Source organism: Narcine bancroftii, chromosome 12, assembly GCF_036971445.1.
Source record: "Narcine bancroftii isolate sNarBan1 chromosome 12, sNarBan1.hap1, whole genome shotgun sequence".
Taxonomy (NCBI): Eukaryota; Metazoa; Chordata; class Chondrichthyes; order Torpediniformes; family Narcinidae; genus Narcine; species Narcine bancroftii.
In genome coordinates this window covers 17,132,021-17,158,799 of record NC_091480.1, presented here as the reverse complement: position 1 = coordinate 17,158,799, position 26,779 = coordinate 17,132,021, and the positions used below count along the sequence as shown (strand labels likewise).

Sequence of the window (26,779 nt, the reverse complement as noted above, 5' to 3'; positions counted from 1 at the left end):
ATGTACTGTATTCCAAAATTATTGAATTCAGCTGATCTAGCTTCTGTTGGACTGTATTAGAATGCCATAGATAGCTAGGTCAGAGGGACTGGGAAGGACAATTAAGATGACCTACAACTGCAAGATGAAGGTCATCCCTGTGAACTGAATGCAGATGCTCTACATATTGTGACAGATTAGGTTATATTTTATATTATGTATAGATATGTTTTGGAAGATAGATTATGGGGTTTTAGTTAGGTCACAAACATTTCAAAACATCTCACTTTAAAATGCATGAGTTATGCATAAGGAGATTTTCACAATAAGGTGCAAATGAAAGGACCCATCTCAGGAAACTGTTACGATCTCTCATCAATTGATTTTGGGAGTCAGCAAGCTGTTTCGGCGGAGTGTGCGGTTTTAGGAGGGTCATGTGGTTTTGCAAGCAGAGAGTGTCAAACAGGTTTTTTTTCTCTAAGTGTGACAGAGACTGTTGGTTTTCTGCAGTGGCTTTTGGAAGCTTGTTTGAAACCCTATTTTGAAGACAGGTTGTGAGTTCTGAGTTCAGCCTGTTCAAAGCCCTTATGGTCCATACAAGAGGAGATGGCTGGCTGTATAATGTTTCACCTAAGATAAGGAAACAGAAAAGGAGCTCTGTGGTGACCTGAAGGAAAGAAGTTATCATCTGGAAAACCATTATGGGGAAAGCTTCTTCGGCAAGACACTGAAATGGCTGATCGGAAGGTATCAGTTTCCACGAGCAACAAATCTCTCTCTGAAAACCAACAAGAATCTTCCTGAGCTGTAACCATTTACCTTTCAAGCACTAAAGCCTGGTAAAGATTTATAAATGTTAAATTCTGTGCACAGTATAAGAATTTCCTGATACCAGTGAACTTGGAGGAGCGAGAAGTGAGATTGGACTGTGAATCAAAGAACTTTACAAACATTACATACATGTATGCTTAGAATTAGAAGGAGGTTAAGTTAATAGTAATAAGTTAAAGTTTGATCCTGTTTTTATGTTTAAAGAAAATTAAAAGTAACTTTTGTTTAAGTAATCATTAGTCTTGGTGAATTTCTATTGCTGCAGGGTTTTGGGGTCCTCTGAGCCTTTAACTTAGATTGGGTGAATATTGTTAAGTTTCTCCAGTGCAGAGGAGACTGAAAAATGCGATACAAAAGATTGAAAATGCAAGTAAATCACTGATTCTCCTGGGATTCTAGATGGTGGAGTGGAAGATGTAAAAGAGTAAGTTCTGTACCTCCTGAATTTGCATGGGAGAGGGCCATGACAAGTGGAGTGATTGTTGGACATGGAAGAACAGACCAGCAAGTTGCAGAGGAAATGGAGAAATAAGATTATGAGGATTGTTGGTTGTAAAATTAGCAAATTCAAAGTCCCACACAGCACAAACATTTGCAAGAAAACAACTCCAATATCAAACTTTTCTCAAATTAAGCCCTATTAATCTTACCAGCAGACATCAAGAGCCTGTCATCTCTGGAATAGGCCATAGCTTGTACCTCAGTAACATGATGGGAAAGTACCTTCTTACAACTGCCACTCATCACATCCCAAATAAAGACACAACAGCCAGTTTTATCTTGCTCTCCCGAAGCTGATGCAAGTTCCTTGCAAAAAAAAAGGAAGAAATAGAGCCAAAAATTGTCCTCCCAAATTTTTAAAACATGGATTAAGTGAAGCAATCCTCATAAAGGAAAATCTTCCTGAAGTTAATATTAAAGAACCAACAGCAAAACATGAACACTTTCAGAAAAACCCAGGTTCTTCATCACAATACATCTCTTAAGGCCACAAGAGTTAATGGAGTGAATGGAAAAAGCTATTACTTGTTTTGCATTTTTGTCCCTCTGCTTTGACTGATCATCTGACAGGTTTTGCTTCTCCCTGTTCAATGCTGAATTTAGTATGATATATTTTTAAATTTTAGCATAATTATTACAAGATATCCTAAAAGCAACATTTATAAGTGGGGACTGGAAACAACATATACAAAAAAGATACACACACAAAAAAATACATATATATCATTGATTATTATAAGGCATTAATAAATGCATTATAAGAAATTGAAAGAAAAACTGCCTTACCATGGTCATCCAACCCTCAGCCCGCCAAAAAAAAGTACGCAAGAAGTATTTTACAGCTCATATGTATCTGTGGACCAAAAGCAGGACTACAGCTACAACTTCAGTGTCAATTGTAAATCTATAAAGATCCATTTGGTTTCCCAATTATTGCAGGTTACATGAATAAGAGAGGTGTAAAGGACTAGATCAAATTTAATTCAAAGTGAGCCCAAGCGTACCTGCGTATCATGGCTGAGTGCAAGAGTGGAGATTTCTCCCTTATGCCCTGTTAAGTGTCTTTGAGATCCAGAATGCAAGTCTTCAATCATGACTAAGCAGCCACAAGAATATGCAAAAAGAGCTTAAAGAGGAAGAAACAAAGAAAGACAATCAAAATAATGGCTGGAACTTATTTTTACATGTTATACTCCATCAGGTTACCTTGTACAACTAAGGTGCTTCTCCACAGAAGCTAATACAAATAATAAATTGTACAAAATAAATTGTACCCCACTTAAACACACTAATATGCTTAATGTAGACGGAGGTTCAAATAAAGAGAAAAGCTAATAAACATGCAAAATCATAAGGATCTCCACAAGGATACAGGAGTCATGAATAATATCTGCTGCATAATATTAATTTTCGTTTGCATGATTTCTGAAAATAATGAAGGTTTGTATCTGGATTCTCATCAATATTATATGTATTCCTGACTCACTATATTCTGGAGTGAGGTCACATTCCATCAAATACCTGTGTCAGGATTCCAGACCATATTTCCTCTTCCATTTCCATTGTATCCAATTACTACTTTCAGTTTCAAATCCTCTTTCCCATCAAGGGGAACTGCATCCTGAGGCAGTCAGAACAAAGGATGAGAAAAGGCATGGGGATTATATCAGACCACACAAAAGCACAGAAACTGAGGATCTAATTCATGTTATCATACTTTACTGTCATAATTTAAACAAGGATGCAGGTATTTGAATACTTTTCATAATGTGTCAGATTGTTTATAAATACAAGTAGAATGGGGTAAAGTCAGCCAATTTACCTGCTCCTTCTGAGGTGCAGGATGGCAGATTGGAATGGAAGCGTTATACAGTAAAACCCCTGTTATCCAGAATTCAAGAAATTGGCAAAAAAAATTGTGGTAAATAGATAAAAAATACAGAAGTTTAAAATTGGTGTCCTTACCATTAGTTCACCAATTTCGCAACATGCAATCTCAAGGAAACATAAACATCACTTATCTGACATCTACCAATCCCATAGATGCCGAATACCAGGGTTTTTACTGTAATCAGTGTTCCAATCAAGTATAAAACTTTGAACAGTTGACGAGTTTCAAGATATCACAGCATTATAGTGGCATTTTACTGCCAAATATTTCTCCATCAATCACCAACAAATATTGTTTGGAGCATCTTCCTAAGGGCAAAGTGGCTACAAAAATGCATCACCCCAAAAATACATGTGATCTCTCTCGGAGGCATCTCACTCATGACTTCTGACTTAAGAAAGATAGCAAAGGAGTAGGCCATTTCATCCTTTGATTCTGCTCTGCCATCCTTCAAGATAATGATTGATCACCATGTCAGTGCCATTTATCACCACTACCTACAATACGTGACCCTTGTTTCTCTAAATCTCCCAACATCCATCAATCACCATTTACCCAACAACTAACCAACCACAACCTTTCAGGATAGAGGGTAAAGAGGGAAACTGGGGAAGGGTCTAACGTAAACCAGAGAAGCCGATGTTAAGTTGGAGTGCCTTGACAGAATATTAGGTGGTTTCCCTGGTCTCCATTATGCCAGTAGTTCTCAACCTTTTTCTTTCCACTCACATACCACTTTAAGCATTCCCTTTGCCAGAGGTGCTCTGGGATTAGTAAGGGATTGCTTAAGATGGTATGTGGGTGGAAAGAAAAAGTTCGAAAACCACAACTTTAATCGTATCTAATTGACTCGCTATGTGCACATTTTCATAACTCCAAAGGAAATGGGCCAATGACAATTTTTCACAAGCAAAATATTTCAGTAACAATTGGGTCTGGAGCAATGATTTTCCCTTCCCCACTCATATGCCATCTTAAGCAATCCCTTACTAATCACAGGGATTAAAGTGGTATGTAGTGGAAAGAAAAAGGTTGAGTACCACTGCCTTAGGCTGTTCCCCTGCCTCCCTCTTTTCCCCATCCATCTGTCTCCTTTCCTCCAGCTCTCCACCCTTTTCCCTCTCCATTTAGAGAACTATGCCCCCAATCACTTCTCAGCATTTTTTTCTCTCGTAACCCTCCCACCCATATCCACCAATGTCTTCTTGCCTGTGGCCCTGTGTTCCTTCCCACCATTTTATTCATGTGTCTGCCTGCTTTTTGCTTATACCTTGGTTATGTATCTTTACCCAGTCTATTCAATCTCTTTTTACATGACAAATCAGTCTGTTAAGTCTTTAATGCACTCTCACTTATGAAGGTGGTTCATTAGGGTAATTTCTTAATCATTATCTAGGATCTATTAATCAAACTAAATAACAAATATTTACATCCAAATGATGAATACTAAGTTATGAGTGTAAGGATCATTACACCAGAGCCCAATAATATCGTTACCAACTCTGCAACCACAAGCAATTCAAACAGGAAGAATGCGGCAGCATTTAGAGCATGAGCTTGGGTTCATTTTCACCTAAAATAACCCCAGGGATGTACAAATTTTGTCATTATCTTGAGGATATCTAACAGCCCAGTGGAAAACTAACTACTTTGCATCAACAGTTTGGCACGCATCAACCTACTGTGCTATTGGTCTCAGGATATTTTCCAGAAGAGGGAAATCAAAGCACATTGATTGTACACAAAACTAAACTGATCCCTCAACAACATCGCTGTCTCTATAGATAGGTAGAAACAACAGGAAAACTGTGTTTTTATTTATAGCATTTTTGAAATAAATAAAGCCAAATTTTTGGTCAGATGCTATTGCAAATGAAACACGCAAAGCAGTGTTACAATCTCTACCTCCATTATTTGCAGTAATACTTCAAAGACAAACAGAAAAAAGATTCATGACCATTGGAAAGCATGAATAGACAATGAAGCCAAATTTCTGTTCGACCAGTAATGTGAGGTGCATAATCAAATCTCAACAGATCAAGAGAAAATTGTTCCTCATTAAGAAGAATATAGCTCTATCCAGTGTGGCACCACACTTAGAGAAGGCAGCTAAGATTTTTCACTATTATAGCACTCTTTATCTGATCTTTTGTATATTCACTGAATTGGATAGAGAGTGAGATTATTGTCGGTCACAAAGCACCACAATAAAGTGGCTATAGATCTTATGTATGAAAGAACTAGGAAACCCACAGAAATTTAAAAGTTCAAATGTACCTGAGAGGCCAAGGAAGTTTTGAATCGAGCAGTAAAATGTTTGTATGATTCTGGCTGTGAACAATTGTGTGGAAAATCACCATCTCCAACCAAAGATCCTTTGAAAATATATTCATAATAAAATACCCACAATCAGGATGTATAAAACTTCTACAGAAGACAAGGTGCTGAACTTTTCAGTTCACTACACAAGAACAAGAATAAAAAGCTGGAAAACTGTAATTATTTATTTCAAAGTTGAGTGTTAATCATAAAATATAGGGACAAATACATCAATGTTCGATACACAGATCAATATTATTGTCATAAATTCAAATCTATAAAATAAAGTATAACTTGCAGTATAGGATTGTTTAATAAATGCAAAAGCAGCAAAGAAATCTAATTGTTCCTTGGATGGGTGGGAAAGATATTTGACCTCCAACTCTGAACAAAAGTTAAATAAGGATTGTGCAAAAATTACGCAGCATTGCAAATTTTTTTTTCAACAGGACGAGAAGAATTTTTGCAACGCTGGACACTGATTAAGATGTTATCAGATGATCAACTGCGCACTCTTCCACCGTTCACAGTAAAAAATTTCACTTTTTATATTCACTTTAGACATTTATTGCTACTGAGGTAATATCTTCCATCATTAATAAAAATAAGTTCTCTAATTAACTTGGTTCAGGATAACTGAACACGTCAATATAGAAAAAATAAAGTGGCTAAGATGAGTATTTACCTATTCTAGCTCTATAATTCCTGTGACTATCAAGCATGTTATGTATTTAATATCTAGATGGCAATTGTGGTTAATGCAAGAAATATAGATGTTTTGGATCCACTTGGAGCTACCTGGTTCTTCAAAATCATCCTGGTCTTCCTGGCATGAAACAGGTTTCAAGAAAGAAGACGCGTGATCTCCACAACGCATGTTGTCATGGACTTGCAGGAATGAGTCTCCATGCCTTCCAGCTGTGATTGGTTCATCTGTCTGACTGCAGTCATCTTTATTCTCACTACAAAGCAAAAACCCTTGATGCAGAGAAAATTGGGGTGAAAGGGAAAATTGCCATCAAAACTATTATTAACAAATCAAAGTGAAATTAAGTGCTAAATATACATTCATACATTAAAGTATATTATTAGTTAGTGTAAGGGTTAAAATTACTTAAAATGAATTGCAAATATATTTTTGCAAGAAACCTGCCGCTAGAATATTGTTAACAAATTTCATGATTATGTCTCCATAGTAACAATCTTTACACCAAGGTCTTTTTCTGCATGTTTGAGATAAACAATTTAGCTTTGAATTTGGTTTTGTACAGAATAGGTCCAGAGCAAAATGAAGACGGTCTGGATTATTCTTTTTGAACATTCTTTTGAACGTATTAACATTTTATGGTCCTTTTTATTAATTGTTTTAAGTATAGTTTAATTGTTTTAAGAGATCAAATAAACAGTGAAAAACACAATGCTACTTTAGAACGGACTTCTCATTTAACGAGTCAAAATAACACTGTCTGTATGCTGATCGAGCGATTATAAAGGGACATCATCGCAATAGTGGAAGTAGAATCTAAATGCCTTACCTACAGGTACTCACGAAGAACCACAAACAAAATTTATTTTAAAATGTGGTTGAAAACAAACTTAATTCATCTACAACTTTTACAGCAGCTTCGACAGAGCCAGGTCCACTAATATTACAATAATGTTTGATTAATACTTTCCCACAACACTCGTGCTTATTCGCCTCCCTCCAGAATTGAACTATGTTTTTTGGTGGGCTAGTAGGTACCCCTGCTCTGTTTCCCCTGTCTTCATAAAGCATTCATGCAACAACACAAACATGTATAAACATTTAGTGAAAATAATAATCTATCTCTTAACTTGAATTCAAAATTTAAACAGAGCTGATAGAAATTGGAAAAGTGGAGTTAAAGGAGCTATGGAGTCTTGAACTGCATATACTTAATCTGTATCATGTAACTGGGTGGAAAAAGCCAAATCTGCCTTTTGCAGTACTCACCATTCTCCTCATTTCTTTCAATGTCACCAACATGGACGTGAGGTGGAGAAGAGCTGGGAACTGGTACAAACTGCCGAGGATTTTCACTGCTCTCTGCAATTAAAGGAGCTTCTGAAACAGAAAAATATCAAAATTTTCTTAAGTATCAAAATCTTAGTTCAAAGTTTTGATTCAACATAATTACAACCTGTAATCAATACATGTCAGATGTGGAAATAATGATCCAGAGTGCAATTGATTGGTATAACAAACCCAAATAAGATGTGTTCCAGCTGGTAGCCTTGGATCAATGGATAAGTTTTAAAAAATTGCCCAGAAAGATGTAGGTAGGCTTTTTCCACTGAGGGTAGGTGAGATACAAATCAGAGGACATGGGTTGAGTGTGAAAGGAGAAGTGTCTAGGGGGTACATGAGGGGGAAGTTCTTCACATAGAGAGTGTGGAACGAGCTGAAGTGGTGCATGTGAGCTCAATTTTAACATTTAAGAATTTGGAAGGTACATGGATGGGAGAGATATGGAGGACTATGGAATGGGTGGGTGGGACTAGGCAGAAAATGGTCCAGAACTGATTAGAAGGGTCCTCTTTCTGTGCTGTAATGTTCTAAGGCTCTAAAGAAGCATAAATAAATTTATTTACTGGTACTTTCCTTTTTAATCAAGGTAATCAAATGAATTGGACTGCAGTGCTTTGTCAGACAAAGCAAACTATCATCTGACACCCAGCTCATCTTTGACTTCTGCATTTAAATACACTGATGGAGAGTTTCCAAATGCCTAGACAACCTGACCCATTAGGTAAACATCACGGGTAGTTCTCTACAAAACTGTTGGACAGAGATCATTATTTGGCTTATTGTTATTACTAAAACTGAAATGGATGCTTTTCAAGTTCTGATATCTCACCAGGTCTCGGAAGTTCATTGATCTGATTTAAGGGAAGACTGTGGGGATAAAAAATAGAAATAATTAAAAACATGAATAAACAATATACCATACAATGTTTTCTGAATGTTGAGATAACACATATAGTAGCTCTGACATTGAGCATGGAAACAGGCCCTTTTGGGCCATGAGCTCGTGCCACCCAATTAAAACCCCTGGTATGTTTTGAATGATGGAAGGAAGCTGGAGCAGCCAGAGAAAGGATCTGGATTACTCTAATGCAAGTAATTGGAAAACCTAATAGAATGTTATTCTTTGCTGGTTGAGGAAATGAATAGCAAAACGGGGAGCTTATGCTTCACCTAACAAGGGAGAGTGGTGAGAGCAAATCTGGAAACTGTGTATTTGTCTCTTTGTTTTAGGAATACATTTTAAATAGTTCAGAGAAGATTTTCCTTATGAAAAAAAGTTGGACAGGCTAGGCTTGTTTGACCAGAATTACAAGCCTAGTTGTTGAGAGGGTGCTTGACTGAAACGTATTAGATTCTGAGGATTCTTTACAGGCTGGGCCTGAGAAGGATGTGGTTAAATCTGGAACTAGGAACCAAATAACCATATAACAATTACAGTACAGAAACAGGCCATATGCCAGATAGTAAGGAATAAAGTGATCTACATCTGCTCTCAATTCTTACATTTATATTTAAACTCAATTCCAAAACAATTTTTTAATGTTCAAAATATTTGGAAATTATAAAATCTAATTGCTTGCAGGCAAATACATTTGACTCTTGCCAAACAAGGTTCGAGCAAAGGGATTCCGCAAACCTATTATATAGCACAGCTACATTCATCAAAAGATGCTAAATAATTTATCTTGTATAAAATATCAATAAGATTTTACTTTCCTTGTCTCTTGGTCTGGAGCAGCAGCAAGGAAATCCCAGATAAATATTGCATCACCAACACTAATTACACTGAACTGATCTGGAGTAAATGCAGCTTGTTGAATTGATTCAGAGTGTCCAATGAACACCTAATAAAACAGAAAATAACAGGAATGAAAAACCCCTTGAAGAGTACCTGATATAAAACTGTAAACAAGGTGGACAAAATTTAAAAATGAGCCAGCAGGTAAGCATCAGTGGTGCAGATCACACGCAATCTAAAAAAAAAACTAAACATGTGAAGCAGAAATCTATCTGAAATGTTAAAATACCTTAAAAAAGAACAATCCATGTGTGCAAGATCAATAGCTGCATTAAAATGAACAAAAACCTTTTTCTTTTTAAAATATTTTTATTGATTTTAATAAAGAACTTATACAAACAATTCAAGATAGTATGAACAGTTACATAAACTAAATAAGATATTCTGTATATCACCGACATACATAAATTGTAAATCATATCCATAATTCATATTCTATATATACCTTTCATTTTTGAAAAAAATATAATAAAAAGAAAATAGTAGAGGAGAAAATCTCAAACCCCTGTCCTTACTGCATTGCCAGATGCTATATATGTCTAATATTAAAAGAAAAGTGAAGGTTAAAAAAATGATTATAAGGAACGTGGAAAATATACAAGTCAAACAAGTTAATTACATTGGAGTAAAATTAAAAAGTAAGATAATGAGTCATAAATGACCCCCATAACTTCTGGAATCTTATATCTGAACTATTAATTGAATAACAAATCTTTTCCATGTTCAAACAGGACATGATGTCATGCAACCACCAATCATGAGTAGGTTAGGCAGCATCCTTCAATTTAAGTAAGATCACATGCCTCGCTGAACAAGAGCTTTGAGTAAATAAAAGTCCGGTATGGTTAGCGTAGCAGTTAGTGCAATGCTGTAATAGCATCAGCAATCAGGATGAGGGTTTGAATCCCCTGCTGATTGTAAGGAGTTTGTACATTCTCCCTGTGTCTGCATGGTTTCCTCTGGGTGCTCCAGTTTCCTCCCATCGTTCAAAACATACTGGGGGTTGTAGGTCAATTGGGTATAATTTGGCGGCATGGGCTCATGGGCCAAAAGGACATGTTACCGAGCTATATGTCTAAATTTAAATTAAAGAAAAATTAAAATCGTTTTTGAAAAGATCAAAATGCAACACTGATGAAGCCTCATTTGTAGGAATCTGACTTCTTTTGACTTTGTAATCAGCTCCAAAGGTATCAGTGCTTTTAAGAGGCCGGTGGGGGAGTAAAACACAATTTTTAAAATAACTTTAGTTTCTCCCCCCTCCTATTAATGTTTTACAAATTAAGGACTGAAGTAATTCATGCAGAATCAAAGAAATCAGTTTAATCCGTTGAAAATCATTTCCAATGGAATTTCATACCTGGAAATTTATTTCTAGTTTCATATGATAGTCCCAGATTTTAATGACCTTCTCACCAGTTGTCAGTAGATAACGAACATCCTCAGTCACAGCTAAAGATGAGGGGATTATCTTGTGAATATTACACATCTGTTGGAACAATGCAGCCCAATTATTAAGACAGCTTGAAAAGCATATGTAAATAATCAACACCAAATGGTTCAATACTGCATTTGTGCAGGGATCAAAAACAATGAAAAAATTGATTATTCCTAATGTTATAATCAATGGAAACAAAACTCAGATGTTGAATTTAGATGTCATTCAAACTACTTCCAATCATTTGTGAACAAACATTTTCCAAGGAAGACAACTGCCAAAATCACCAAGGAACTGCAGATTTGTTAATTTATGGTAACATTGAATCTGAAGTAATCCTGGTGATACGATATTTGTTTGTGAATTGATGATGCTGTTTTTGACTGCTCCTGGGAATGGCTATCTGAATTGATGCCCAAGGTGGCTTCAGGAAACCCAACAATGAAGGTGACTTCAATCAGTGAACCGGTGCGGACTCAAAAGGCCAACATGGCCTGTTTCCGCTCCGTAAATGGTTATATGGCTAATTGCTCAAGCTTGGAGCAGACTCAATCTTCTCTGAATCCAATAATACCAGCACAAAGATATCACACAGAAGGACACGTGAAGGGTTTTAATTTAGTTAGCAAATAAAAAAAGAGCTATTTGAAGTAACTTATTTAGTATAGACTTAAGTCAACAAACCAAAAGATTTTTATAATCTCAACTTTAAATTGATAATTTAACAAAAATGAAATCTTATTTAAAAAAAATATAAAACTGAAATTACAACACCCCAGTCAATCAGTTAGTGTTAAGGCTAAAGCACTTGATCCAGATTCTTTAGGAACCATCTGGGGCAATTAATCGCTGCTCTGATCAGTTAAGCCACCATTCATCTGTAAATAAATGTATAATAATGTGAGATCAATCACAGTATTTAAACAATACTGGGCATTTCCTCTTTCCAGTAGTATAATTACAATTGGTCAAGGACCCACCCATCTTGTATGATTTACACTAAAAATGTACCTCTCGAATCAATCTTCCACTCTTTGCATTCAACCACAGAATCTTATTTGAGGATGTAATCACTAGAAGCTGTTTGACTTCAGCAGGAGGATAGCACACTTTAATAGCTGTGTCAAGAGTAGTCGTCTCCAGGTCCAGGATACTGATGTCAATAAGCATCAACTACAAACAAATAAATAAATAGATAGAAAGCTCCTAGTGGTACAATGTGAACCATGGAGGTAAACATATATATCAGCTGAAGTATCCTGGAAATGAATTAGTTTCATAAATGACCTCATATCATCTACTAATCCACTGTAAAACAGGTTCAGGTCACAAATGAAACTTGAAACATGCACATGTTTTTTAGAGGAATAGATAGTGAGTATTTTTAATCATGGATTCCATCACGGACAGAGCATGCAGTGATGTTCATCTTTCAAAGTTCCATAGATTTAAAATTGTTCTCAGATTAAAGATCACAAACTTCGCTATTGAAGGAAGGACAGAGAGAAACAGCAATGAACTATGGACCAGTTAGCCTGGCAATGATACTTGGGAAAATGCTGAAATCTTGTATGGGTGTGGTAGAAAGTAATAGGACTGAACAAATTCAACATAGTTTATGACAGGGAAATCATATTTTTAAAAAACCTTTTAAAGTTTGCGAGATTGCAATTAGCAGAAGAGGAAAGGACAAAACTCTTACATACTATATTTGGACTTTAAGAAGGCCATCAATTAAGTTCCACCAAAGTAGCTATTAAACAAAATTGGAGTGCAAGTTATTTGGCTAATATATTGCCATAGATTCAGGGTGGTTAACAAACAGAAAGCAAAAATACCTCATCCAGTGAATGAGCATCCATCACAGTGACAACGTATTCTGATGGACCCACAAAAGCCAAATAACAGCCATCACTGCTCACTGTTAATGCATCTGGACCAAAGTAACTGCCTCTTGCCACAACATTACCTAAAACAACAGTGTTACCATTTTGATCAGCTAATTTCAGATGTAAATTAAAGCAACATTTGGCACATTTAGCAACAACTGTGTGAGAGATATTCACAAAAAAAGTTTTCTTTTAGGACTGGCATTTGAAATATAATTTGGAGAATAAGGAATATTTGCCAAAAATGGTCATATTTCTGCCCTTTTGTCCATGCTTTTCTACAAACAGAAAAATCGAGGACCTCCATTACATGACCTAACATATTTAAGATGTACATTTAATCAAAAACATTTTAGAGAAATATTATCAAACATCATTTGATATTAAGCCACATATTTAGGAAAGGTGATCTAAATTGTAACCAAGGAGGGAGTCTTTAAGAATTAGCTTAAAAAGGAAACAAAAAGCTTGGCAAGTGAAAAAGGAGTGGAATTCCAAAGCTCAACTGAACACACAGCCATTTATGGCGGTGCCGTTCCAAATCCCAGAAATGGAACAAAATATTTAGCGATTAAGTGTCTGGATGACATGATAAAAAGGGCAAAGGTCATAAATTATTTTAAAATAAGATTTTTTAAAAAATAATCGAGGTTGCCAGACAGCGAGTTTAAGCAGATCAATAACAAGAGGTAAAACTAAACGTTAAAGGATGTAGGCACCAGAAATTTAGATTTTAAAAGCTGCAGAAAGATTTTGATTAAAAGGTCAGCCAGAGGAGCAAGGAAACAATCAAATCTAGGGGTAACGAAAGCATGAAGATGTGGCCGTCACAGTCCAGGGTTTTATTTCCTGGCTATGTTTAAATAACTTTGCTAGCATATTTCTGAGGGCAGACAACATATCCAGGGGTATATATAAGAATATTTCCATCCTAGATGGACATGGGTAAACTAGATGTTTTAGCAATTCCACGGACACCATTACTAGTACCAGTTCTTTATCCAGAATCTGGTCAATTTCACAACTGTCGAAGTGAAATTTGGTATCTCCAAATCAACTGGCAGGCCTCCGGTTTCTAGTCTAACTTTTCACTCAACCGCACAACTTACCCAGGATCCTAATAACACGATGATCCTCCTTAGTAGCGTCATACAATGCTAATGAACCCAGAGAACCAGCACTGTACATATACTCTCCATTGGGAGAAAATGCAAGTCCAATCACTTGTCCTTTATGCTGCCTGGAAACCACAGACACTGAAAATGTCAGCAAAATCTTGGAAATCTCATTATTTCAGAATCAATCAGGGCAAATGCAATTTACTGCTTAAAAAATTATTAAAAAAAGTAAATGAAATTTTTACCGCTGTTCAGCCAGAAGACTTGAATTTCCCACATTAAAAATTCGTAATACTCCATTGCTGAATCCGCAAGCAAAAACTTGCCGTGAAGGATGAAAAATCACAGCACAGGGAATCTCTTCAGCACTCACAAAGTCATACAACTGTTAGGTTTTAAAAAAAAAACAGTCAGTTTCAACACAACTCTGTCAATCACTTGGAACTTAAACATCGCCTCTGAATTTAAACTAATCCCTTAGCTCTGACATCAACCCTAAAAATCAATATTGAAAATAGAAAGCAGTGTGCAATGGAGCTACACAATCCCACAACCAATGCATCTGATGAAAGCTCTTCAATCCTACCACATCAAGTAACAATCCATGAGAAAATCTAATATACACTTGACATTCAATGACATTACCATCTTCATTAAAACAACAGCATTTCCAAAGAGAAACATTTCTCAAAGAACAAGTAATGAAATACTGCACCAAGTAATTACAGTATTTGAAACTATCTGCCTATTCAACAGATTTGTAATCAAAATTCAAACTTTTAGGTTTAAAAATACAAGAGATCAGTCACGAAAAATTAAAATAATCAATGCTTTGAGAAAAGGTTGCCTTTAAAAACTTCCAAATGCCGATATATAAATAAAGATAGAGATTCCATGCTTTTTAATTTCCAGTCCTGCATACCTACCTGTTGCATCGAATCCAAGTCCCATACCCGGATAGTGCAGTCTTCAGATATAGTAACAAGGTGTCTCCTTATTCCATCCACCGAGAAGGCTAGAATTTTGTTCATATGTGATCTCATTAGTGTAGTATAGCCTCTGCTGGCTATATCCAGGTATCCAAGATTACCTGTCGTTGTTGCTGCCAGCACTTTCAGCCCATTGGGGTCGATGCTTACAAAGCTGACACTACCTTCGTGTTCTAAAGATAAATGCAAGGGTTGGTAATTCTGAATGGTCAGCCACTTATTTACTAACTTATATCATATTGAAATTTCTCCATGAAATATTCTTTAAAAAAACCAAAAGTCCCCAGCTAGAAACAGGCTACCTGATGGTGTAACAATATTCAGTAGAGCTAAACATAAAAATTCCAACACCTATAACTAAATGACAGATTTAGTATTCCATCAATGAATTTCAGAAGTCTCTAAACATTTTTTGACTGAGCTGGTTCAGCTATTTGACTGCACACTTTGAATCTCCAATCACTAATTTTACTTGGACCAAGAAACGACTTAATTCTCAATTGTTTAGTCAAATAGTTATTGCTTTTGAGTTTCAATTGTTTCAAGATAAAGAGAAATTTCAATGTCTCTTTTCAAGTGGCTTGCTAAACATCAGAATTCAACATAGCCAGATTCGGCCGTTTTTAAAAACCACAGAAGACAACTAAAAAAGAATTAAGGGGAGAAAAGATTAAAGATGAAAGCAAGCTAGCTAATAACATTAAAGAGGACACCAAACATTTTCTCAGATATATAACGAGTAAAAGAGAGGCAAAAGTGTATATTGGAGCACTAGAAAATAATTCTGGAGAAGTGGTAAAGGAAAACAAAGAAATGAGAGATGAACTGTCGTTGTGGAAGATACCAATGATGTGCTAGGAATTCAAGAGTCAAGGGGCAAAATTGGGTGAAGTCTCTATTACTAAGAAGTTGACGGGGCTGAAGGCAGATAAGTCACCTGGACCATATGGACATCCCAGGGTTCTTAAAAGATGTTACTGAAGAGATTGTGAATGCTTAACAGTGATCTTACAGGAATTGCTATTGCAGGAATGGATCCAAAGGTTTGGAAAATTGCAAATGTCACTCCAATCTTTAAGAAGGGAGGGGACATCATACAGGAAATTACAGGCCAGTTAGCTGAACTTCAGTAGTAGGCAAAATATTCAGATGAAATAGGCCAAAGTCAGCATTGTTTCCTTCAGCGAGATTTTGCCTGACAAATCTGTTGGGAGTTTCTTGACGAAGTAACAAGCAGGACACTCAAAGAAGAGTTGGTAGACTTTATTTACTTGGATTTTCAGAAGGCTTTTGACAAGTTGATCTGCATGAGGCTGCTGAACAAGATAGTTACTTTAGAACAGAGGTGAAGAAAAGTTTCTTCAGCCAAAGGATGGCGAATCTGTGGAATTCATTACCATTTGCTAAGTTTAAAGAAAAGATTGATAGGTTCTTGAAAAGATAGGGTTTGAAAAGAAAAATACATCAACCATGGTGTGAATGGCACAGCAGACTTGATGGGCTGAGTGGCATGAAGCAGCACAGAGTTCTAGGGATAACTGCGTACCCTTCTGCAATCAGCTCATGAATCATGAATGCAAATATGTCTTCTACAGAGTAATGAAACAAGAATTTTCTCAACAAGTTGATACTACATGGTCATTTGCTTTACCAAGGTGAAAAAAGTTGGACAAGCTCATTTGAATTGCAAAACCTTATCTTGGGCATACTCTAAAAACTGAGCAACAGAAGGCCAGCTAAAGAGCTGAAAGTAAATTGATTTCTTGTTTAGAATTTTGTTGAAATTATACAAAGAAAGGGAATACAGCAAAGATTCAATAATACAAATCAATCTGAAGTTTGAATAATTTGCACAAAACCTCAAAAAAAAAATTGTTTTAGTGGAAATTGTGATCATTGACCTGCTTCAAGATAGACAGTAGAGAAATCCAAAGGCCAAAGACGCAAGTAACCATCATCAGATCCTGTGGCACAGAGAGCAGCGGAAATACTGATACTATTGATGGCAATACCAGCACCTAAAATTTAAAGGAAAATTATTTTGCATTTTTATGTTTGGAATTTAGAATGAAGTCCACCTAACATCACTTGCAATCAGGCAGCAATGGTACAAAATGTCACTGTTTGACAGCAATTTTGTGGAACTTCCATGAGGCCCTAATGAATGTGAAACATATCAGTGCCTTGTACTTTATGTTAGACAAACTATTTATAGAGCAAGTTCCATTAGCAGAATTAAACAACTTCTGCAATGTGAGTTTTTATTTTTACATATGAAGGTATTCATATACAGATCCTAAACAAATAGCTCAATTGTTTCTTATGTATTTGCATAACTCATTGGTTTAAAATGTTTTCAAACATTATTTTTGGTTTAAGATGTAACTAATATCAAAGATAAATGGAAAACAGTTTTGTTATATTAGTCCAACAATGCCCTATTCCACTTAAACCATCAATTCAATGCAGCACCACTTTTTGGACTTCATAATAAAGCACAATTGTTTTCAATTATCCACAAGTGGCAGAACTCATATTCAAAATGTGAATTTATGGAATTATGGTTGAACACCAACAACACTTTTGTCTCCCCCAATATCACAAAATCCAAACACATCCCAAACCATTCCAACGTAAATGGCATCTGCCTTTCACCAGTTAAAGCAGAAATGAGTTTTTCCAGTGGTCACAATAAGAAAAATGGCGATAGGTCTATGTGATGTCAGAAGAAACGGACTCGTTTTTCTGGCTATTTATTTTTATTATTTGATGTTGCATTGCCCTATCGTTCACCTCTTTGTATTGGAAAATCTAAGCCTTTGTTCTTGTTTTGCTTTTGAACAGAAATAAATCATGGTATCTTCATTTAGAAGGCTGAGAGGGCAAGAAGTCAAGCTTTTAGCCCATTATTCCACATCATAAACTCTGAAAATATAAACTTTATTCCTTCCATGATAAAGATATGAATTGGTACAATGGACAAAAATCAAATAACTCAGTTCAAATAGCAACTCAACTAATATTTTTTCGATCAGTTCATTATCTATCTTCAAGCAATGTTTCAATTAAATGTACTTTTTAACGTACGTTTCTATAGACAAGTTGCCGACCTTTCAGAGTCAGACCTTCTTACCTGCATTTAACGTCATGCTTTCTGACTGGCGTGAATGATTTTGCTGTGAGGGAAACAAGCGACGTGCTTTCTTAATAACAACATTTTTATAATCGATTTCAATGATGTGCCCACTTTTACTGCATGCAAAGCTGAAATTGTACAGGAAAAAAAAATATAAAGTGTGTGCTTTTGAGTTGGTAATCATATTGAATCTCAATTTCATTAAGAAAACTTGGATTCATTTAACTTCAGGGCATTATTGTGCCTTGTATTGAACACTGTACTTTAGGAGTAAGTTTCGGAAACTATTATGCCAGCATGAGCAATAATGTAGTCATGACCAAGTAATCTATTTTAGTAGTTGGCTGAGGTATAAATAATCCCTAGCAAAAAGAATAGCATCTTATTCAGAATGGTACTTTTCCATCCAAATACAACAGTTAAGTGCTCAAGTCCACATTATGATACTGAATTTCAGAGCATGAAGTTGCCATAAATTGCATGGCTGAATGTGAAGCTCAGAGCGCTGAATGTCCTCATCAATCACGAAGCACAACAATATCTGGTGAAGAACTTTGATAGTTGTGCGACAGCTATCCTAGATCAGCCATTCTCAACTTTCTTTTGGCTATGGCCTCCTTAGGACTCTGCTCAAAGTTTATGGCCCCCCTTCCCTGTGAAGCAGTCGAGCTTGGATGGTTTCTTCCGTACTCTCTCCTAAAATAAAAGCGTAAAAGCATTTTTTAAATTTATGATTTCAGTCTGTGCCCCCCCCCCCCCACCCCTTTTAAATATGCTGTGGCCCTGGTTGAGAGTAGCTCTCCTAGATGGTTGGTAAACATATAACAGCCTCTGCAAATTTCCTTGTCAAATTTGTAAATCAATCTTTTCAAATTTTCTAAGTCAAAGTTCACAAATCTATAATAAAATAATGCAATAAAATGTTGGCTTTTTACCCATGAAACAATGTGCAACTTTATGTATATTCATGAATGCTTAACTCCTCAAACTGTGGTCAAAGGTTTACTGCTCCTCATACTTTGTTTATCTTTCCTTTCCGTTTCCTCATCACCACCTTCCCTTCTTATCCATTTCTGCTTTCTTTTTTGAACACATTATAAGACAACATTTCTAAAACATAAAATATTTCCACTATTCTCATATCTAAAATTCCTTTAACCCCAATAGTCCCTCCCCTTTCTGAGTTGCCTCTTGTCCCTTATCGGGCAACCACATCTCCCCTCTCCATTTGGATTTGCGAATCCGCTCGCAAGCGTCAACTAATTTCGCAGTAACTGTTATTCTTCCCCACCCAGCCCCCCCAGAAAAGATTTTAATCTTCATATATAACAAAGGTCACTCTCTTAATTCCCCCCTTACTTCCTTTCTTCCCTTTCTTTCCCTTCTTAGTTCTTACTTATACTATTTATATATATAGTTTGTTGTCATTTTTGTTCTTGTTACATCTCTTCATCTCTGTCTGTTTTGTAGTTGTTCTGCAAATTTTTGTGCTTTTTCTGGATCCGAGAATAGTTTGCTTTGCTGCCCCGGGATAACTATTTTAAGTACCACTGGGTATTTTAACATAAATATATAACCTTTTTTCCATAGGGTCGTTTTTACTCCATTAAACTCCTTTCTCTTCTTCAGGAGTTCAAAACTTATATCTGGATAGAAAAAAATTTTTTGACCCTTGTATTCTAATGGTTTTTTGTCTTCTCAATTTTTTCATTGCCTTCTCTAATATATTTTCTCTTGTTGTATATCTTAGGAATTTTACTAGAATGGATCTTGGTTTTTGTTGTGGTTGTGGTTTAGGGACTAATGTTCTGTGTGCCCTTTCTATTTCCATTTCTTCCTGTAATTCTGGTCTTCCGAGGACCCTGGGGATCCAATCTTTTATAAATTCTCTCATATTTTTGCCTTCTTCATCTTCCTTAAGGCCCACTATCTTTATATTGTTTCTTCTATTATAATTTTCCATTATATCTATCTTCTGAGCTATCAGATTCTTCTAATTTCTTTTTTAAGTCATCTACCTCCATTTCTATGGCTTCTTCTCGTTCTTCCACCTTGTCTACTCTTTTTCCTATTTCTGTCATGATCATCTCTAATCTATTTACTTTTTCTTCTGTACTTTTTCTTCTTTTTTTTATTTCACTGAATTCTTGTGACTGCCATTCTTTTACTAATTTCCATATATTCTTTAAAAAAAAATCCATGTACTTGCCCTTCCCTTCATCTTCCATTTCTCTGTGTTCTCCCTCCTCTTCTTCTGAGTCCACTCCAGGATCTGTCTTTTACCTCTGTCTCTTCTGGTTTTCTTGTTGGGTTGTTTATTTTATTTTGTTGGGTATTTTTGTTCTTCTTATTTTTATTAAAAGTGTCTTGGTGTTGGTCTTTTTCCTCTGGGTTGGTCAACTGTTGTTTCTTTGATTTCCTATTTTTATTCTCTTCCTTCTTGTTTTCCTGTTGAGAGTCTTGCTGTCGTGTTACACTTGTCTGTTTCGGCTGTGGAGATTTACTCCTCAGCTGGTCTCCCCTCCCGTCGGTGTTGTTTTTGTCTTGTGCATCGCGCATGCATGAGGATTCGCGCATGCGCAGTTGCGCACTTTTGTTTGGCTCCGTGAGCCATCTTTGGAGTCCTGAGTTCGGGGTTTCCACTGACCTCAGGGAGCGGGCTTCTCTCTCCACGGCGGGCTTCCTCGTACCGGTAAGGCCTTCACCTTCCTCTTCCGACGTCCTTCCTTCTTCTTTTCTTCCTGTTGTTTTTGGTTTTTCTTTCTTTGCTGCCATTTTCTCCACACTTTCACTTTCAATTTGTGATGGTTTCTGTGTTAGTGACTTTGTTTTTTCTCTACTTTTTTTTTTAAAAACTTTTCTGGAGAGGGCTGGAATTCCCCTACCGGCCACTACTCCATCACGTGACTCCCCCCTACTGCTCCTCATGAACCCCACTGGGGAAGCACTAGTGCAGAAATGTGCTGTAACCAGTGTAACCAGAACTGCTGCCTCACGGTTCCAGCAACTTGGGTTCAATCCTGACCTCTGCTGCTGCATCCGTGGGCTTGAGTATTCTTCCTGTAACTATGTGGGTTTCCTCCAGGTGCTCTAGTTTCCTCCCTCATCCCAAAGGTATACAGTTTGATTAGTTAACTTGTGCTGTAAACTGCTTCTAGAGTGTAGGTGAGTAGTATAATCTGGAGGAGGTTGATGGGAATGTAAGGTGAATTTAAAAAATCTGTGCTAATGTAAATGGATTCCTGATGGTCAGCAAGATCATGATGAGCTGAAGGGTCCATCATCTCCAAATGGTTTGACTCTAAAATTGCAACAAGCCACAACAATTTACAGTGAGGATGCAAGCAAATATTTTTTTTAATTGCTTGAGTGTACTTAAATGCCTTTACATATTTTGGAGAGTGTTTTACTTTCAATGGATTTTTTAAAAAGTTTAAGACATTAGATATGTCATATGTGAAGACTTTGATAGTTTCAACCATTGGGGCATGGCTGAGTGGGATGCTTTTATTTTATTCCTTGGTTTGAACTTCTCCAAGTACCACAAAAATGGCATGGTGTCACATAAGAATGATTGACTCCTATTACTTCTGATCCAACAGAAAAGGGCCATACTAAAAAAACTAGTTTCTAAGTAACCCATACAAAAGTTGCAATCCAGTATTAGACTTTAATATATTCTTCGCAACCTATGTAGGCTTGTAAATTCAGAAATAAAAACCCACAATGTTTTAAGAATCCAGAAGGAGCAAAGAGTACAAGTTTACCCACCACTACTTGCAGTCAAAAAGAAAGATCTTCAGCACAGCAGCAGCTCAGTTTACAGCTATATAGGTATCTGATACATCCCATGATTACGCCTTATTCTTGCATAAATAAAGTAAGTTTTGAAATTACAACATGGTCTATACTTTTAAAGTACTTCATTATTTCTACTTTCTACTATTTTGTGATTTCCAAATAGGCAGTATAAATTGAGAGGACTGCTTAAATCCTGCACAGGTTAGATCATAGTGTACTGGTCTGGGTACACTTCTATTTATGTTTTGCTCTTACAGTGTTCTGTCCAAAGGGTCTTTATCAGCCAGGTGCCCCTCTTCAAATGCTACATCTGTAAATGCCAAACAATGATATTCACCCAGGTTTACTGGGCAAGACCGCAGTGCCCCACTTCGAACTCGCCACAGACGGATATTATCTCTTCCACAAGATACCATCCTGTTAAAACAATTTGGGCAATCACCACACAGGCAGACAATAGTCAGTTAATAAGAATCTCCATTGTAAGCAGCAGGTGAGCAAAGCAATTAAAGTGTTACAGAATAGAAATATTAACTAGTTTTCTAAACTTTTATTAACGTGGCTCATGTGGAAATTATGCTAGTCTCTTTACTACGATGTAGAAATAATGGAGAATGTGTAAAGAACTAAAAGATTATAAACATTGTGAAATATTAAACACATTGATTTATTTTTTTGTTTCAGAAAAGTAAGTTATTGAAGACACAAATGGACTGGACAATATAGATGTTTCGCGAACAGTTCTACTTGGAGGAAAGTTTAAAGCTGAGGAATAGCAAATGGTAGAAAGCTACAAATAATTTATCTGGGAAATAAGAGAACTTTCTTTATTCAGAGTGATTACACAATGCAATTGAACTCTAAACAAAGTACTTTCAAGAGAAAATTTGACAAGTGCACAAGGTAAAAGAGGGCAAAGATATAGTGAAAGATTTTTTTTAAATTTAGACACATAGCACAGTAACAGGCCTTTTCAGCCCTGACCCAGTGCCACCGAATTGCATCCTATTGACCTGCACCCCCGGTACATTTTTGAATGGTGGGAGGATACCGGAGCCCCCAGGGAAAACCCGTGTAGGCACAGAGAACGTACAGACAGCGCAGGATTCAAACCCAAGTCCCTTGCGCTGTAACAGCATTGAGTTAACCCGCTATGCTGACCATGCAACCCCCATTGACATGAGAGGAGGAGTGAGAGAAAACTCATGTGAAGTAAACATGAAAAGTCTTTTGGACTGAAATAGCAATTTCTTGAAATACACATACTACAAACAACAAGTTACAGACACTCTCTCTAATGAATGAGCCAATTAAACAGTGAATTAAACTAGAAACATGATTTTAAAAAAACTTCCATTATTACCCGTAATAGAAACAAGAGGTACCATGCAAACACTACAGTGTGTGAAAGATAAACGCCACATAACAGGGAAAGAAATATGTCATTCCACAAAATAAAAGCATTGATCTGCTTACCTGGTGTCATCAAAAGCAGCTATTTTCATCACCTGAATATCAACTTCAGTGTGAGCTTTTGCCATCACGAGCACTTCACCATCCTGATTTATCTTTGATGTGTTCCATACCATGATCATCTGCAAAAAAAAACTATGATTTTTGAGGATTATTTCAAATGTTCACTCTTATGTTGACTCGACAGTGGGCATACTGTAATTGGCTCCATTGGTAGTTTTAACTTTCACTCCAATTCATGAATATATTGCAATAGATTTAGTGATGCTTTTGATAATTTCCCCTTTGAAACTGGATCATTTGGATGCTGTGAATTTAAGTTGATGAGCCTTTATTAGCCAAGGCATATTCCTGTCATATTCATTTATATGATTCTTCACCTATGTCTTAAAATCTAGGAAAGGCTTATGGTGTAACGGCACTGATTTACCCCCACGGCTTACAAACACAAATAAAGAATACACTCACTCGTTTCTTTCAGCACAGCATGGTCAACTTTCTTTTTTTATTCACTAGACACAAAATTGCATTTTTCAACTACCCAAACACCATGCAGCAAAACTCCTCTGACCTTCTCAAAGGCTCACTGTCACACTCTCCTCCTCCTCCACCTGAGATTCATCACCCATATGCTGACGCCTAACACACCCGTGCATGCGCGCTATTACCCCCGTGCATCGCACTGCTGATGTCATCAGCGGCGAAGGCAAGTACACGACCTCAACAATGGAATAAGAAAATCTCTTTGCAAGAGAAATAAAATAATTCAAGAATTATTACCAACATTCTCTGTATATTCCAAATCTTCAGACTGTTTTGAGGACTACTACAACTTAAACAGTCACAGAAAAATGACAGTGAAGTGTCCAGATCCAAGAGCTCTGACCAAATAGTTTTAGTGCAATATCCATTAAAAAATGTATGATCCTATCAGTTGTTTTATTATGTATTCCAGTGAAATTTAAAAGATTGCCATCTTTAAGATCACTATTTAAAATTGTTCTCAATTTTTAAACATGTTTAATTGCCAAATTCTCTCGATAGAACACTGCATCATGACCAGCTAGAAATACTGCAATAATTGAGTGTTGTAACATTTTACCATTTCTTAAATTCTCAGATATTGCATTGACTGGCTTCTATTTGCTAAGAGATCTTCTCAGTACATCTGATTTTGTACATGTTAATGCTTGATCCTGCATTAAGTTGCACTCAAAATGCAATTAATGATTTAGATTTATAATATAGACATGATTGAGGGTCTCCGTAGAAATTTTGGAAGTACTCACTGTTTTACCGTGGCCATCTTTTCCTACACCACAGAGTACCCCTCCACTGAAGGAAAAACTTAAAGGGAAAAAACATGATCTTACTTTCTATCATCTGAGCTAATCATTACAAGCAAGAAACATTACCTTTAATTAATTTCAAGGATTATTATTCAAATAAGCACAACTCAAAGAACAAACATTTTTTTTAACCCCTATATAAAATCCAAAATTGTTTGGGAGTCGTAACAAAACCTCAGTAAGTATAACTTTTATGCAGAGAGATTTCACTGTTGAATTCTTTTAGGAATGATTTATCTCCTAATGATGCTTCCAGCATCACACAAACACAACAAAAGCACAATTGAACTCGGAAAAACTGCCTTCCATGGCATTTCAGGAATTCTACACAATGGAAACATCTAGATTAAGCAGGAAAATTATATTCTTCTTATTGGTCACTGAAAAGTAGAGGAGTCAAGGGAACTTAAATTCACAGAGGACTCAAAGAGCTGAATAAGAAAGGTATTCAATTTGTAAAATAGTTCAAAGTAATTCACTGTAAAGTGGCAACAACAAAAGTTCTGCAATAGTGATTGATATTTTATTCAATTCTATGCTGCTATCAAACATAGGAATATAATTATTGATGTCTTGAACAACCCTCATGTAACTCATGTAAGTTGATGTTTGAAGATATATTGAGCAACATGGAATGAAAATAATTTAAGATATAAACAAATGTATGCCTTCATACATTTTAAGATCTGCTAATTAAATATTCCTTTTTTAAATATCTTTCTTTCTGTGATAAAATAAATTCTAAAAATAAATAAGGATGTATGGCATTTTTAGAACAGTAAATATTCTGACTCAATCTTTAACCATAAATCAATGAAAGTCTTCCCGTATATTAAAATTCACTATGTAAATTTGTGGAATAATGAAAGCCCCTTTAACTACAGGAACTGCCCAACAAACAGGGAGTGCCGGATGCGCATAGGAATCAAGATGGCCACGCCCAGCTTATGGACCATAGAATGCCAACTAACAAGGTAAGTACACACATTGGGCATGTAGGAGCCAAAATGTGTGTACTTACCTTGTTAGTTGGCATTCTATGGTCCATAAGCTGGGCGTGGCCATCTTGATTCCTATGCGCAAGTACAGTAGGTTCGCCTATTAGAGTTTGGTTGGCGCAGACGCAAGAGTTAAGCGCTCAGACAATATTGAATTCATGCCCTTAACGTTCACATCTGCACCAACCGAACTCCAATACGTGAACCTACCGTGCATGCGCCAACCAAATTCCAATATGCGAACTCACTGAGCATCCGGCACTCACGCAGGCACACAGGAATCAAGATGACCGCACCCAGCCTATGAACCCCAGAAGCTCAGTACACACATTTTGGCTCTTACGTGCCCTGATTCTCTGTTATAGTTTGTAAAATACAACAAAAATTTACGATGAAGAGAAGAGTTGATTTAAGACTTCGCTACTCCACGCGCATAAGCAAAATTCCAATATATGACAATCCTTTGGTCACAATTATGGTCATAAGTTGGGGAACCAAAGTTGGGAGAAACATAAAAAAGCAATACTGCCACCCATCCTTACCTGAGGGAGGATACTGAATGCACCTGGGTTTTAAACATTGCTAGGCAGTTCCCCTGGATGAAATTCCAAACTCGAATCAGACTTACATTTCCAGTTTGTGCAGATGCTAGAAGTGTTGTGCTTCCATTAAAGGATAAAGCAGACACCTAGCACAAAGAAGATGAAAGAGTAATAGAGTTTAGACTACAAAACAGATGGTACTTGAATGCATTGATCTTGGTTATTAATTCAGAACACCCTCGGTATAAAATGCCCTGAATTTTAAAAAAAAATTCAAGTTGGGAGAGTACTAGTGAGCTAAGAATTTGGCGCAAACCCCTAACCTCCCTGATGCTGCACCAGAGATGATGAAAATACCTGTTCTTCGAGGCTCATTGTGGAAAGACTGCCTGCAAAGAGTGATGTTGGACAGGTTGGGCAAATGGTACAACCACTCATCACTGGGATGGGCTGAGGGCTCACACAGGGGATAGGCAGGGATTGTGTAGCAAGCCAGCTTCTAAGAGCTCCTAAAAACACAGAAATGTGAGAGGAACTCAGCAGGTCTCACAGTGTCCTTAGGAGGCAAAGATATATTACCAATACTTCAGACCTGAGCCCTTCTTCAAGGTATAAGAAAAAGCAGGCAACAGTGGAATAAAAGAAATGGCAGGGGGAGAAATACAGACCAACAGACT

General features: G+C 36.6%; 1 protein-coding gene across 2 annotated transcripts in view; it reads right to left on the bottom strand.

Annotated features, from left to right (window-relative positions):
* Positions 1-26,779, bottom strand: part of wdr90 (WD repeat domain 90) — a 70,800-nt gene that overhangs the window by 15,254 nt on the left and 28,767 nt on the right. For both annotated transcript variants that reach the window (XM_069905377.1, XM_069905378.1), the window contains 20 exons: positions 26,103-26,248; positions 24,503-24,560; positions 23,217-23,335; positions 21,996-22,157; positions 17,937-18,067; positions 16,705-16,821; positions 14,741-14,976; positions 14,060-14,199; positions 13,806-13,936; positions 12,646-12,776; positions 11,819-11,980; positions 10,730-10,858; positions 9,290-9,415; positions 8,401-8,440; positions 7,497-7,607; positions 6,320-6,499; positions 5,480-5,577; positions 2,833-2,932; positions 2,316-2,437; positions 1,461-1,617 (listed from right to left, as the gene is read on the bottom strand). In XM_069905377.1, coding sequence (XP_069761478.1) covers positions 1,461-1,617; positions 2,316-2,437; positions 2,833-2,932; positions 5,480-5,577; positions 6,320-6,499; positions 7,497-7,607; positions 8,401-8,440; positions 9,290-9,415; positions 10,730-10,858; positions 11,819-11,980; positions 12,646-12,776; positions 13,806-13,936; positions 14,060-14,199; positions 14,741-14,976; positions 16,705-16,821; positions 17,937-18,067; positions 21,996-22,157; positions 23,217-23,335; positions 24,503-24,560; positions 26,103-26,248 — 2,596 coding nt within the window. The remainder of the gene's footprint in view (positions 1-1,460; positions 1,618-2,315; positions 2,438-2,832; positions 2,933-5,479; positions 5,578-6,319; positions 6,500-7,496; positions 7,608-8,400; positions 8,441-9,289; positions 9,416-10,729; positions 10,859-11,818; positions 11,981-12,645; positions 12,777-13,805; positions 13,937-14,059; positions 14,200-14,740; positions 14,977-16,704; positions 16,822-17,936; positions 18,068-21,995; positions 22,158-23,216; positions 23,336-24,502; positions 24,561-26,102; positions 26,249-26,779) is intronic.